General features: G+C 39.0%; 2 protein-coding genes across 5 annotated transcripts; both read left to right on the top strand.

The window, feature by feature from the left end:
- Positions 1-175: 175 nt before the first annotated feature.
- LOC136780137 (serine/threonine-protein kinase PRP4 homolog) lies at positions 176-7,211 on the top strand. Of its 4 annotated transcripts, none has more exons than XM_066738271.1 (8): positions 176-310; positions 601-852; positions 927-1,080; positions 1,153-3,064; positions 3,158-3,216; positions 3,313-3,381; positions 3,551-3,669; positions 5,362-7,211. In XM_066738271.1, exons 1-8 carry the CDS (start codon positions 293-295, stop codon positions 5,380-5,382), a joined length of 2,604 nt encoding a protein of 867 aa, XP_066594368.1. In that variant the 5' UTR covers positions 176-292; the 3' UTR covers positions 5,383-7,211. The 4 variants fall into 4 exon arrangements, with proteins under 4 accessions (XP_066594368.1, XP_066594367.1, XP_066594369.1 ...); XM_066738270.1 differs by having other exon boundaries at positions 4,814-7,211; XM_066738272.1 differs by having other exon boundaries at positions 4,608-7,211.
- A 420-nt stretch (positions 7,212-7,631) lies between these two features.
- On the top strand, positions 7,632-14,572 carry LOC136780140 (solute carrier family 35 member F3). The gene is made up of 12 exons (XM_066738282.1): positions 7,632-8,153; positions 8,604-8,919; positions 9,482-9,684; positions 10,020-10,166; positions 10,257-10,607; positions 10,670-10,798; positions 10,858-11,047; positions 11,121-11,210; positions 11,290-11,419; positions 12,244-12,273; positions 12,894-13,225; positions 14,441-14,572. Exons 2-11 carry the CDS (start codon positions 8,721-8,723, stop codon positions 13,216-13,218), a joined length of 1,794 nt encoding a protein of 597 aa, XP_066594379.1. The 5' UTR covers positions 7,632-8,153; positions 8,604-8,720; the 3' UTR covers positions 13,219-13,225; positions 14,441-14,572.
- The last annotated feature ends 814 nt before the right edge of the window (positions 14,573-15,386 follow it).

Here is a 15,386-nt window from a genome sequence, read left to right as displayed (position 1 = left end):
TTCATAAAGCGCGCTTCTAATAACTCCATTGGTAAGTGAGTTCAGTAGACCATTTTTAAATCCCTAGATATTCCCTAGATGCTTGCTATACCAACAAATGGCGGCGGCGGATCGGATGGCCTTCCTTTTCTTTTTAACTGTCTCTAGTCTCTATAACTATACCCCTCCTTATGGCCTAACCCCCCTCACCTAAAGTACATAGTGCTTACGCCTCACTCTCTCTCCAGTCTTTCATACTTCATAACTCCGTTTACTCCATGACCAATCTTTTCCTAACTGTACTCGAAATAAGATGGATTATCGCCAAAAGGTATGTTCGCTCTGCCACCAGTTTATAGAAATAAATTAAGAATTATTATATGCCCAAACGCAATAACTGTTTCTACGTTTAATATCATTAAAAATAATGTAAATGTTTAACATGGTTAAGTTTGCTTCAGCCTCCTACTTTCTTTCTGGCTCGCGTATTTATTTATATTGTCAAATAAATTTATAACTTATTTCATTCGTGCAATACAGTTATAATATAAAGTATTGCACGTGTGTGTGAGTGGCTATGGTCACTATTAAGCCAACTTAAAAGAATAATATCTTTTCCAGATGGTTATGGCACCTTCGCATCATAAAATAAAAAGTGATGAAGAGGATGATGAGGATGATTTGGAAGCATTACGATTGGCTGCTTTGCAGTCATTGCGTACTAAAGAATCTGTTCAAAATAAGAAACCTAAACCAGTTTTTTCTCAAACTATTATTCCTGAGGTACCTCAAATGTCTCGTGCTCCATTTAAAAATCAGAGACTACCTAGAAGAGGTGGAAGTTTTCACAATAGGCTGCAGCGACAAAATGGGGTACGCATTGAACTATGAGTAATCAAATTTTGATAATGATTGACCATTTTACTATATATTTATCAACTTTCTAGAATATGTATTATCAAAGCTATTACAATCCAAATCTAATTGCAATTGTACCTGTGGATGAGCATGCTGCATTAAGGACACCAGAGCCTACAGTTACTAAAAAAGGAGAAGTTTCTGAATTACAAAGTGACAAGAATACTACCGATAGCACTACAGGTATGTCAATTTGATCTGTTTGGTTATAAATTTCGATAGAAAATGGAAATAAATGATATGATATGTTTGTAGAATCCAAATTTCATCGTTTCAAAGATACTGGTAGTTGTTCAGAAGATGAAGATAATAGGGAGAGCAAGAGTGAGCTACAAGTTAAGATAAAACATGAGCCGAAAATGAAGTCAGTAGGAAATGATGTAGAGGAATGCAAAGAGTCTATGGATGAGGAGGAAACTTGCGTTAAGGTAGAAGACACATCACCGAGAGTTGAAGAATCTGACGACGATGATGATGACGATGACGTACTTCTGATGGCGGATCTCGAAGAAGAGGATAGCTTAGAACGACTTATGGATGAAATGGAGCGAGAAATGAATGTTGACAAACCATCGGAACGTAGAAAATCTAGCAAAAAAGAAGCTAGAGAGGCGAAAATCCAAAAAGCACGAGCGGAAGAGAGCCAAAAGCCGAATAGGGATCTTTCAGCAACGACTAATGTGAAAAATGAAAGATTATCCATATCGCCGCACACGAATCGAATACCGCAAAAGCCCAGATCCCTTTCGCCAAAAGTAAAGTCTTGGAAAAAGTCGCCAAAAAGATCACCCAGATCGCCGACTCGTCAGCTCAAGAAATCCCAGCGTGAAACAACGAGGTACAGATCTCCTAGGAGATCACCGTCGAGATACTCTCCGAGGCCAAGATCACCTAAACTCTCTCCACGAGGTAGATCCCCTAGATTCTCACCTCGCAGGTCGCCAAATCGATCTCCAGTTAGGCGATCGCCGCTTAGAAAGTCTCCACGCTCGTCTCCATATAGACAAAGGTCAAGGTCTCCAAGATTGTTGTCCCGTTCAAGGTCGCCGAGGCCACTCAGGTCGCCGAAGCCACTCAGGTCGCCGAAGCGTACATCTCGTTCGAGGTCTCCACATTTACCACGATCCAGGTCACCGAGATTCTCCCCAGCCAGAATTTCTTCCAGGTCTTCACGGTCAAGGTCTCCAAGGTTATCACCCTTACGAAGATTGTCACCAGGCTGTTCTCCGCGCTTCTCACCTTCAAGGAGGAGATCATCGCGCTCTCCAAGGCAGTCTCCGAGGAAATCACCATGGTCCTCACCGAGGAATTCGCCGAGATTATCACCGAGGCGTAGAAGGTCGCCCAAGGAATTCAGGAAGCACAGCTCGAGGCTCGTTTCACCGGATACACGCAGCATTCCTTACGCCAAGGACACCTCTCCCGTGAGATCAAGGATCACTCCAGAGAGAACGAAATCCAAGTTAAGGGATGAACAGAAGGCTCCATTGTTGGAAACAAAGGAAACCGAATTAATCAGTAATGATCCGGTTCTCGAGGCCAGAAGAAGAAAGTTTGAGTCTACCAGACCGATAAATCCCAATCAGAACAAAAAAATTAAACTAAGTAAGAGAGAACCTGACAAGAAACCGGCGATAGAGGAAACAGAGCAAATCGGCATTTCTCGAAGAGTCATCGATGCTTCTGAAGGATACGAGGCTCAGGATGAGATGGTGGAGGTTGGAGAAGTTCAAGAGGAGGAGGAAGACTTGTGCTTGGACACTACGTACGATCTGGAGGGGCTCGAGGAACCGATCGAGGAAGATCCCGAGACTCAAAACATCGATACCATCAGTCCTTGCGTCGAGATAGAGCTACCGAAGGTAAAAGAGAGGTCCTCCAAAAAGAAGAAGAAACGAGACAAGGAAATCTATCAAGTTGGTAAACTGAAGGGCGAGCTCCCTCTCTCGGAACGTATTGGCAAGGATAAAAAGTATAAGAAACGGAAAGAGATCATTCCGGATACTTCGAACGAGGAGGTGGAGGCGATCTTCGAGGATCTTACCGTGGATGAGGAAGGTGATTTGCGGACGGAGCTTAGTAGAAGACGGGCGGAACGATTGAACAGGATTGCACCAATTCAATCGGCAAGACTCGTACAATCTGCTTTTAAGGGTGTCGTTAACGAGTAAGTAATTTACAAATAAAAGCATTTTCTCAGTTCGATCAATTCGACAATAGCTATGTTGTGATCTAACTTTCAATTACTTTAATGTTGCAGGGTCGTAAAGAATAATGCAAAGGTAAACCAAAGGCACGTCATGAAGAATGATGATAAGAGTAAGTAAAATTCTTCGTGGACTTTTTGCATTAGTTAGAAACTTACTTTTCACTTTTGCCTCTATTTGATAATCTAATAATATTATTTTGTTATAGCTAATCAAAAAGAGGTCAGGCGGGTCACGGTGTTACACCGAGCAGTTTCTGAGTTGAATGACTCTGAAGGTGCGAACTTTAGTCTACTCTCATTATATCCGATAATTTATTCGTTCCAACTAAATTATGCAAAGTAGATCCGAATTAAGATTATAACTTTAGTGGGAGCTGATGGAAAGCATAAGTGTCGACGTCATTTTTGTATTATATAATAATGTAATATTTGTTTTAATTGCAGATGAAGCTACTATCGATTCGAAGGTACCAGTGAGGTTCAGGTTGGGCCTGAATAAGCAAATCCAGGATACACGGGAGGGAAAGGCGTCGAGAAAGGCATCCAAAAGACAAGGTCGCAAGGTAAAGCACAAAAATAATTTGCCCTTAAAAAATTCCGAGCATACCTTGTAGTGTATGTCAAAGTCATTAATTTGATATGTATAAGCTACACTTTGAGTTTTACGCTAAAACCCAGTAATATTTACATATACAAATTACATTGCCATGATAATTTATGATTGTTAGTTAAAAGCATAATACTCAGCGATCTTAATAATAAGAACAATTTTAATTTTATTATAACATTTTGTGCATTGATTGTGAATAGGCAAACGAAGAATCATGGATATTCTGTATATAGAGGTTTTTACAATATTTTCATTCACGTTTGCTGTTGAAAGATAACTCTCGATACGTAATGATATCTTCAGCATGTTTTTATTATTTTATTTTCATACGTTAATCAATACTGGACGTTGCTTTACCATCGTCTTTAACTTTAGTAGTGCGTTTTACAAGCGTTTACGCATTTCTTAAGCGATTTATAATATGTCAGAGAAAATGTATTCATTTTACACTAACAACGAGTAGCAAATATTTAAAATTGAATTGGAGGGTATAACATGTGTGTTTCTCTCATAGGCAAAGAGAATTTTTAAACGGAAATTTTTAATGTTGAAAAATTGCACGTGACCTTACATTTTAATAAATTTATTTGTTTATTTTAAGTTAAAGTTACCTGTGCTTAATCTGTACGACCAACGATGTGTCAGTAATTGAGTGAAATAAACTCAGAATCTATTTTACGTGCCTTTGCAAACAAACAGGAATAAATGCGTTGCGTATAAGATGGCTTTTCAGGATTAAAGATTTAATCCCGCGAAAAATTGTTCTTTTTTTTTCTTCATTTTTTGTTTGTTAATCGCACACAACGTAAAATACGTATTTTATTCAACGAAAATAAATACAGTTAAGGGTAAAGATATTAGTGACATAAAGGTGATATGTTTTTTGTTTAGAATTAAAATAAAAGCGCGTTCGTCAGTTTGCATATTGTGTGAAGAGGGAGTAGCTGTTTCATCTACTGTTTATCTATCTATCTATCCATATCTATCTGTTTATCCCTGTCACGTAACTCTTTATCAACATAGAAGATTAAGCTCTATGAATCGAAAATTATATCATGCAGAGTAAAAAGCAAATGGAACTTCTGTTTTCGTTTCAGGGAGATAAAAAACAAAGTGTGGTAAAGTTAACTAAAATTAGACGATAATCCGAGGAACAAGTCATTACTAAACGTCTAAATGTAAACTAATAATATTACTAAGCACTAATTAGCTACATAATTTCGTATAATTATATATTAAACAATTTGTTATGTTGAAAAAGTATGTGTAAATATTTTACGTAGTTCGCTCACTGAATAAAAATATAAATCGTTGATAAATCCCAAAGCCACCTCTCGTAAATCTAAGCACACTTAATGTTCCGGTAAAATCCGTGTAAAAAATTGTATATATACCTTTAACAATAATTACGTTATGTAACCTATTTAAGAATATTGTAGTATATCTTGTACATGCTAAGATTAGCTCTTTCAAGTGGAAATGTATTTAGCGTGATGATGGGACCGATCGGCACCGGAAAGTGCGACTGTACCCGCATTATTTTTATGTCGTACACTTTTTAACCGATAAATGGCAAAACTAATTGACTGATCAAATTTTATACTTAAACAAATGACCATTCATTACGCGTTATTTTGTGTCTTAGGCTGAAAGCCGTGTAATGTGAACAATCGTGTGTGGAAGAATGACGCACTACTTTCGAAAAATCGACATTGAATGAGAATTAACATAACAATTGAACAGCTTCGCAGGTTGCGCTGCTCGTAAAACAGACCTGTTCACGTTATATAGTTGTAGCACAGAAACAGTAAATCTACCGAACATCACCATCATCATCGTCGTCATCGTATTCATCATCATCAATATCATCATGAATTTTACATAGTATTTTTGTCATATTGTTTCGTTATAAGTCTCTATTATAAACTATGTAAATTCGCGTCTCATCATTCTACAGCTAAAACCAGATCGTAATTCGTTTTATTAAAACTTTTGCTTTCTGTTTTAATAGCATATTTATTATCAATGGTTGATTAATAACGTCGATTATAAATTTCGATCATTGTTCAAGATGCAAATGGTGTATAATATACACATAGAATTATATTGTGCTTGATAACAATATTTCATTAGCGAGCTAATATGCCTCATAGTATCTATGAAGGTGTAAGTGATACCTTTGATTCAATAAAAAAAACAATTCACGTTTAAGCGAATTTTCTTTTATATACACTGTCAATATTTAAGGTCGATGTACAAAAAGATAGTAGTAGTAATAGTGATTAGAGATAATTGCATACGTGCCTTCATTTACTAAGTAACTGATGGAACAATGGCGAAAAAGCGTATTATAGTTTTACCCACAGACTTTTATTTTCCATTCACGACTTTTTCTTTGACATTTACACGTATGTACCTCTATCATCAACTCCAAGAGTTGGACATTAGGATATCTTATACGATACTTATAAATAGTCCAAGGTCAAGTACGTTGATCTTAATCCTTATGTGATGTGATATTTTAGAGCGATGTTTATAGAGGTTAAACTTTCAAGCGATTTTTTTATTGTAGAATAACACAGAGAGTTATGATCATTGATACAGATCAATCGTTATATGATAGGAAGTCTTAGATGTGTGTGTGTGTATTTATTTATTATTTTAATTATTTATTTTAGAATTATTTCTTAAGCATCGTACGTATATTATTATCAATCAGGGGCTTCTCTCCTCGCGAATAAGTTAAAATTAATTGTGTATGTTAAATTCATCCAATTTCTGCGCGACCCGTGTTTGATTTTTTTTTATTAACCGATCAAGGACACACTTTATGATAGTACACGGTTTACAGGAAGAACACAAACCTTTCCTCGGACAACAAATGAATTTAATGTGCCTCCCCTATATAATATTTAATTCCTGTGTTATTCTGTGATAATAGAGCGTTGAACACGCAATTCCAATTATAAGCATTTACAGATTTAATTTTATTCATCTCAGTTTTGTCATTGCAATAAATGCAGATGGTAGTACATATTCGTATGTACGGTGTGCTGTTTTTGTTTTATTGCATTTTTACATATATATACATATATATATATATATATATATATATATATATATATATATATATGTAGATACTTATATATTTATACGTTGGATAGAAAATTATTAATCGATTTATCGTGAGCTTTGAGAGCATTGGAATGTTACATTTTCGTGCAAACGCATCGTTTCCATACGTAAATTGATAATAATTAAGCCATCTGTCATTTACTGCGTAATTTATTGCCATGCTGTGTATGAGTGTACTCAACTTTTATATTTGTATTTGTACCAATGAGTCATTTTGCAAAAGAGCACAGAACGAATCTCCTATTTTCAACCGACAAAGAAAAAAAGAAATTTTAAGAGACGCGTATATCTCGCACATCACACGAAATTAATCGAATCTCTCATTTCAGAAAAGAAAGAAACAGATATAAAAAAGGAAAGAAATAAATGAAATATTTTTGATGAAAATAAAAAACCTGTGTCTTCTTATTTGTTACATTATACCCCTGCATGAATAAACGTATACATAACGCGATCAGTTTAAACGCCGAGAGCCGTTTATTATATTTCTTTGCGGTGGCGCGGCACGCCTTGGGATAACTTGCACGGTAGGTCTGATGGAAACACGGCATTAACTACTGGCTCGGTCGAATATCGTGGTTATACCACTGGCGTCCGACCAATGCCGGTGATATCTACTACCGATTGGTGGAGCTATCACGCGGTTGCTCCAGAGAGCAAGCCTGTAATTTTCTTAAACAAGAAAAGATCGCAGGCACGAGATATGATTGAAAAGGGGTAGATTAAGTTGAAAAATAAGTGGAGATCGTGGGGCGCAGGCGCGGAACAGGCAAGGCTGGTCTGCTCTGCTGGCTGGTGCGATGGTGAACGAACGGGCGACACACTACAGTCTACAGTTCGCACAGTTCGTATACGTGGCTGACTAGGCAATCAATGGCACCTCGGCCATCTGAAATTCTCAACACAATTAGCTCGGAATCGGGTCAACGCCAGCTCGCGATTCTATCCGTCGAATAGAGAATTTTCCACTATGCCTCGCAACCCTAACCTGCAACAAATCCCAAGCAGCAAATTATCTCTCCCTACCATTCCAGTCCTACGTTGCTCCCAGTGGCATTCCCATGATTACGTGCCGTAAATCTTCCATGTCTCGTAAGATTCACCGAAAATCTTTGTAAAAATCCGTGGGAGGAGCATTCGAGCGGAACTTCTTCCCTTTTTCCCCCACGCTTCCCCTCTCCCTGAAGAGTGTGATGAGACGATCAAGGGATCAGAAGGATATCGCGTTTCAAGACTGATTATGAACGATGGATGCTCCGCAATCGGATCGCAGCGTTACCTGGGATTTTAGAAACAGAGAAGGTAGGATTTAGAATACGACTACGAGCAGTACGAGCTTTCTTCGCGTTGACCGGTCTTTCGGACCAATCGGGGACTTCCTGTGACTTTGTATATATAGACACAGGGTTTCCTTCACATTCTCTGCTGTTCTCGGACAACCTTACGTTCACGGAACGATTAAATTCAAGTGCACCTATGCACAATATCCTCTCTTTCTTTCAGTGTATGCGTATAAATCAGTGCTGCTTTTTGTTTTGAAAATAGCAACTCAGATCGGGAAGCGACGAGGAATGTTTCCTTTGCTTCAGCAATTATTGTAAATTGGAACGCTTTTCGCACGATATAAGCACGCCGAGCTTTGGCAAGAGAAATATTAAAGATTTTCCGCTTGACCGATCGAGAAGAAAGATTTCCCAGCTGGGTCTGCGTGCGGCAGTTGTAAATAAAAGGCTTTTTGCTAAATGTTTGAAGGTGATTCTGCGATTGGCCCAGGAGGGATAATGCGCTTTCAGCGTCAACGCTTTAATTAGCTGTGTTGCGTGTGCAGAGAAAAAAAAGCAGAAAGATTGAAAAATTAGAAAACTCGCAATGTTGCTGCGTGCCGTTGTCGAACAATCGCGTTCGGAGAAGTTTCACCAAAGGGCGAACGTAAACATGGGTAGCGGAGGGGAGGTGGCTACGATTTTTCATCCTCGAAGGTCCCGGGCTCCCAGCATGGTCCTCAACGACGATCAACAACACGCAACTTTTGCCAGTCCCATTCAAGTTATGCTCGATGCAGCCGCCGGTAAGTCTCTTCTTTCGTTCCTTATTACAACCAACCTTCAATGTTTCATCTACCGAAGCACACACGTACTCACCATGCGAAGGAAAAGGCAAAATGCTACACGCACAATTGTTAAACGCTTTTATTTCGTCTTTATTTTGCCTGCGGCTTTCTTGAGTATATATATACATATATATATTAAGCTAGAGACAATTCAAAGCACTGTATAAATTTTAATGCGAAACCTGACAGACTCCTTTTTATTTCCCATTAGTATCCGCCTATTTTACGTCCAGCGCAAGTTGAATGCGCCATACATCGTGTCTCTCCAGCTTGAAATCTCACATTTTTTCCTCGCATTTAGCGCTTTCCCAGCAGGATAAATGTATATAGCATTATACCTTAATAAGATTGGATTTGGTCACGCCACGGTAGATTCGAGTAATTTTAGCGGTTTTATTAGAGAGAAAAAAAATGTATGAAAAGCTTGATTAAAAAAGTTTGATGCGCAGGAAGAGTATAAAAAGTTGCTCGGTGTCTCGTTCAGCTTTGAAAATTTAATGTGTTTCGGCTGAAAAATCAGGATGCGAGGGCCAGCAACTAGGAGGGGATTCAGCTGCCTCGAGTTGTCGGACTTTGGATACGGGTGGAAGCATTACGGGGGTGGATCCAGGAGGGGGACAAGGACACGGGCAAAGTCAGGCAGCCACGGCCCACACTCATCATTCTCGACACACTTCCCTGACCGCCTGCTGCACTTCTTGCTGCGCCGAGTCTGCCAAGAAAGTAAATCATTCCAAAATGCCATTTTTATACGAGATTCGCGACCTACTTGGAAAGTTATCCTTTACATTCGCCTAGAGACTCTCTCTTTCTCTTAACCTATTAAGTGCAGCATACACATACACACACAATATATACGTAAGGTTCGATTAGCCGCGTAATTAAATAAGAGGCTTATTCTCTACCTTGGCCAGAGAGCAGATTCCCCAGCGATAATACTGACTGCTGAAGAATATATGTCGCGTGATAGAAAACATGAAACGCCAACCGTGGACTAATCTATTCATCGATAGAGAGTACCATATATACACACATATACGTTTCCCATTTTATTTCAGATATATTTCGGCGTGTGCGTGACGATATGCGTCACAGCCAGCTGGGTTGGTGCAACTCACTGCATCAAATATTTATATTTTTATAAAGCCAAGAGTGTCGCTTATCCCCCTACGAATTCCTCGGTGACTGGGCTCCAAGAGGATCACGTAATTATACAAATAATTTCTCCTTGGATTGTATATGCACAACTTGGATGGATCTTTTAATGGAGAACACTGGTGTATATCGTTTTTCAGGTAGCCCTGCCATACAGCGCTCCCTTTTTCACCACGTGGTTCTGCACGAATTGGGTGGTGCTCTACTTCCCGATTTACTTCTTGTGCCGAGCAGCCCGAACAAAATGCAACAGCCCAACGGAGATTCTAGCCGAAAGTTTGCGTGGCTTTCGAGACAAGGGCTTCACGGTCGGGCGTTTCCTAATCAGATGTAGCCTCTTCTGCGGACTCTGGGTCGTCACCAATTACATGTACATACATTCCTTGAGGATATTGTTAGCCACTGACGTCATGGCACTGTTCGCCACCAACGTTGCATGCGTTTATCTCTTATCGTGGGTTATTCTGCACGAACAGTTTGTGGCTGTTAGGGTCAGTAGCTTTATATACCATTGGGCTTCATCGGGCCATGGATAGATTTATCCAATTTGCAGATCGTAGCTGTGATTCTGTGCGATACCGGAATAGCTCTGTTCGCCTATATGGACGGAATAACCGGAAGTCCAACTCTGAGGGGTGTGGTCCTTGCAGCTTCGGCCGCTGCGGGTTCTGCCGTTTATAAGGTGAGTCTTGCGTATAAATTGTGTACCGTTAATATATATAAAATACTTACGTTCTTCAGGTACTTTTCAAAAAAGTAATGGGCGAGACGACCTTTGGCCAAGTTTCCCTCTTCTTCTCTCTGATTGGCCTGTGCAACGCTGCTCTACTCTGGCCGGTCTGCCTGACTCTTTACTTTTCCGGTGCCGAGAGCGTTCAGTGGAGCAAACTACCCTGGGCCGTTCTACTATCAGCCAGTGCTTTCCACTTAGGTCGGTTCATAATCAAAAGCGAAAAATCAACAAGAGCCAAATGAAAATCCTGCAACCAGTCGAATTCTTACAGTGGCAAACATGCTGGGAAATTTTAGCATCGCTCTGACCTATGACCTCTTCATCACTCTAGGACTGATAACGGCTGTACCAGTGTCGGCTGGTAAGTTTTAGTCTAAACTACTCGTATAGTTAAGGACGATCGTTTGGCTGCGCTAATATTGGCTTTGCTGTGAACGCAGCACTGGACATTCTCTTGTACGGAGCACATTTCACGGGCATGAGGCTCGCAGGGATGATCCTCATCGCGATCAGCTTCTTCCTCGTTATGTTCCCCGTCAATTGGCCGGATTACATCACCGGATTTCTTCGGTATGCACTCCAATCAATTATTTCTATCCCTTGTACTACTAAAACGAGTAATGTGGTATGCACTTTCATTCAGATTTTATTTTCTCCTTAGCCTTTAGTTCTTTAGAGATACTTTCTGTGCCTTTCTCTCTCTCTCTCTCTCTCTCATTTATTGTATACGGATAACCAAACGTATACATATAGTACATTATATTTTGTATTTCTTTCTCTCTCTCTCTCTCTCTCTCTCTCGTATATTATATACATATAGTATTGATTCTTATCTTGTTTTGCACCAAAATAGAAGCAACGCGTAGTCTCTCACTAAAGTAGGACTTTTGAGTGATATCCTAATATACTCTAATATTTATTCCTTCTTATCTATATCTTATCGTAAATGAACAACAAAAGAGAGTCGATTTAACATTTTCATAAAGTTACTTCGCGAAATCGATCGACGCACTTGTGTAGTAAATATACAGTAGTAGCTATATAATATTATTCTTACATTATTGCTTCTTAAGAAAGATCCTTCTCATTTTCCCTTTAAATTTAATTTCTCTGTCATTTATTTTCCTTCCTACAAGCGAGAATCTTTCGTCAATCTCAATCGTCAAACAAGCATCTTCAGTTCTGCAAAGTCTCTCACCGATCAAAAACATATTCAGTCCCATCTTGCTGCTTTCATCTATTTTTATCGCAAGAAATTTTACGCGAAAAGATTTCAAGTGCTTGAGCTGCTTGTTGAGCGTTAGTGTGTATGGCTGTGTGAGTGAGAGAGTCAACGTTCAACACTCGATCGCACTCGCTTCCGAAAAATCAGGATCCATTATATGCTGTTACAGAAACATAGTCCTCATGAGTCACAATACAAGGTAAGAAACGACGTCGCCTAAAAATTTCTTGCTCTTGAAATACGGAAAATTTGTCCGTCTCTCTCTCTCTCTCTCTCTCTTTGTCTCTTTATATATATATATATATATATGTTGCTCGGAATTTTCCGGAAAAACATGCAATCGCGGACAAATTTTCCGTACGAGCGATGCAAGATAATTTTCTCGATGGGCGCATGATTTATCTCTTATCTTATTCGTACTTGTGGTGTGTCAAGTGTGCACTGCTTAATGGCCCCGATGCATGCGATTCGTATATAAATTTAACATTGGCATGCCCAAATTTTATTCTGTTTCTCTCCATTATGAAACCCTGTGAAAAAAAAAATAGAAAACCAAAGAAAAGCGAGGAAATTCGAGGAGAAATAAGGGAGAAACCACAAATGTATCTGCTTGCACAATTCTATGTAACTGGGTGGATTATTTGTTGGACATATAGCCTGTGCTTTAGAGATTACCGAGTAAATAAATACGGAGAGGCGCGTGGAAGAGAAAGCAGAAGCAAAAATTAGGAGAAAGAGAGAGAGATAACGGAGATAAATGTTTATGGAAGATCGCGGGTGTTGGAGAGAAATTTTGAAAGAAAAATGGACTTGATGCAGTATAACTCGACTAAGGAGGCACCGGGAGAACGGAGAACAGGCTGCCAACGGAACAAGCTCGATGCCTCAGCGTCATTATAGGCTACGCAGCTATGGGGTAGCTGCTGCCCATGGAGATGGGCAAGCTTTGCTGCCAGCTACGTCCTTGGGAACCACTCAACAGAACGCGAGAGGCAGCAACGCCAATCTCTCGCGTCATCATCAGAATAACTCCGCGTCCTCAGATCCTTCGAGACGACTCCCCCCTATCTCTTCTACCACATCCACCTCAACCACCTCCAACGCCAACAATCGTCGAGTCAACCTCGCTGCCTCCCAAGCATAATCACCAGGTATGAGCCATCACAGCAGCCAATCACCGTCAAGCCTTCTTCTTCTTCTTCTCCTGTTCCTCCTCTTCTTCTTCTTCTAAATACTTCTACTTCTATAAAAGCCACGTCGCACCGACATCCGACTCTTATTCACTTTCTCCACAATTTCTTCATCCAATCATTCTCTCTTTCAAACATCACCCGTCGACACTCGTAAAACTCGAGAAACACGAGCTTCTCCAGCTCTCCCTCCCCATCGTCGAAGATACACACGAAGCCTCTCTACCTCGAGGATCATCTGGTATGAATAGCGCAAATTCCCCTATCCAGTAGTTCTAGCACAGTTTTAGTTGTCCATATTTGCCTTTATGAATTTGTAGTATACTCCATTATTATAGTCTGGTCCAAATTATTGACGTTATATTATTCGTAAACGTACAATTAATGTCTCTTCCGCAGTACATTTATGATACACAACTATTATATATATATATAGATTGCACAATAGTACCAAACTTTCGTAAATTACGGCCAATTGCTAAGGACTATACATACTATAGAGAAATAGCACTATTCAGAGCACTTGCATATTCATGATATATCGAGGAATGAAGAATTTTGAGGATGACCAATTTTCTCAGTAAAATGTCATCTCGTAGTTTTTTTTTAGTGTTACGTTACTTACGTTGTATCTATTATATAGTGGAGTCATTTTGTTTACTATTAATTGAGAATGTGCTACGAACTTTATCTATATACTTGTCTACACACGTTTCATTGTTACTAAATCGATATGGATTTTATATGTATTTCTTCGTATGGAATGAAGCATCGTCACGTGTTTTTCCAGACGACTCGATGTTTTTCAACACACGATTGTCGATGTTCTTCTTTCTTTTCTCTTCTTATCTCTCTCTACTATCGAGTGTTCGTTCTGTTCGTTTATTGAAGAAAATTCTGTAGAGAGGTCAAGGTCTCGCAAACGAATAAACGAACACTGTATCTCTGTCAAATTGGCACGTGAAATTGAAGCAAAAGAAATTGGATAAAAACGACGAAATTTGCTACTGCACAAATTTCAATCGATATGCAAAATTCATGTGCTGATTTATCGCACGCGAGTGAATTCCGTGCGACTCCGAGGGACGCACGATTGAACATTTGCATGTTCGTTAAATTAGGAGAGGAAGGATTAATTGGCTGAAGATTTTTAATGTTTTTCACGATTTTTTGCAGGTGGAGCAGAAGACACAGACACGGAATGTCAGGTGGGTCTTCGAGGGACGTGATAGATTATCGAACTGGGTACATAAAATCTCATCTACGCTCGCCCTCCGGAAGGGTTCGGTGACTAAACAACTTTCTCACCGATCAAAACTCTTCGAACCATTTTACCCAAAAAATCAGCTCATTCCTCCCTCTCCATTACTTTCTCTAAAATCACCAACGAATTTTATGGAAGAGCCCTATTATTTTTCTATTCCTTTCAATGTTCTCTGTCGGTATTTATCTATCTTACCTTCTACTATATAAATCGTGCTCAACAAAACTGTAAGCAAAACTCGTCACACTCTCTTCTCTTCAGGGTTTTTCCTCGATATAAAAATTTATTAGTGCTCGCACACACTTATCGATTTTCAAGTATTCATACGTAATGAAAAGGACAATCAATAGTACGTAATATGCTGTTGAAAGGAGTAATTAAAATTTCGTTATAAACTTAAAATTGTCTCAATAATTAGAATAGGTGCTCCACTGATAAATTCTAATTCAAACACGAGCTTCGTGTTTTGTAGATAATATTATTTTTATGGGATGCCCTAGAAAGTTTAATATGTATTGTAAACTATTGAAGTTTATCCTTCTCAAGATAATTTTGAATTCTATGTGTATAAATGTCTCTTGTTTCCAAATTAATCATAATTACACACGACACAAAACTTACATCAATATGTAAGTGGATTTGTGACTGTAACATCAATAAACACTCATAACTAATGTTCGCAAATACCATCAAAAAGAAGAAAACCTATTGAGACCCAGTCTCATTTATTTATTACAGGGTTTTTAGAATAATAAGATAATAAAATTTATTAATTAGACCCGGACCTCTACCATAGTGTTCATTATAAAAATAATTCCTCTAAGATATCGAGTTTCTGATGGATATTGAACCAGTCTT

The sequence above is a fragment of the Prorops nasuta genome, unplaced genomic scaffold (genome assembly GCF_024137725.1).
Source record: "Prorops nasuta isolate Cenicafe-Biocafe unplaced genomic scaffold, Cenicafe_Pnas_1.2 PNAS00018, whole genome shotgun sequence".
NCBI classification, from domain to species: domain Eukaryota; kingdom Metazoa; phylum Arthropoda; class Insecta; order Hymenoptera; family Bethylidae; genus Prorops; species Prorops nasuta.
This window is presented reverse-complemented; position numbering and strand designations above follow the sequence as displayed.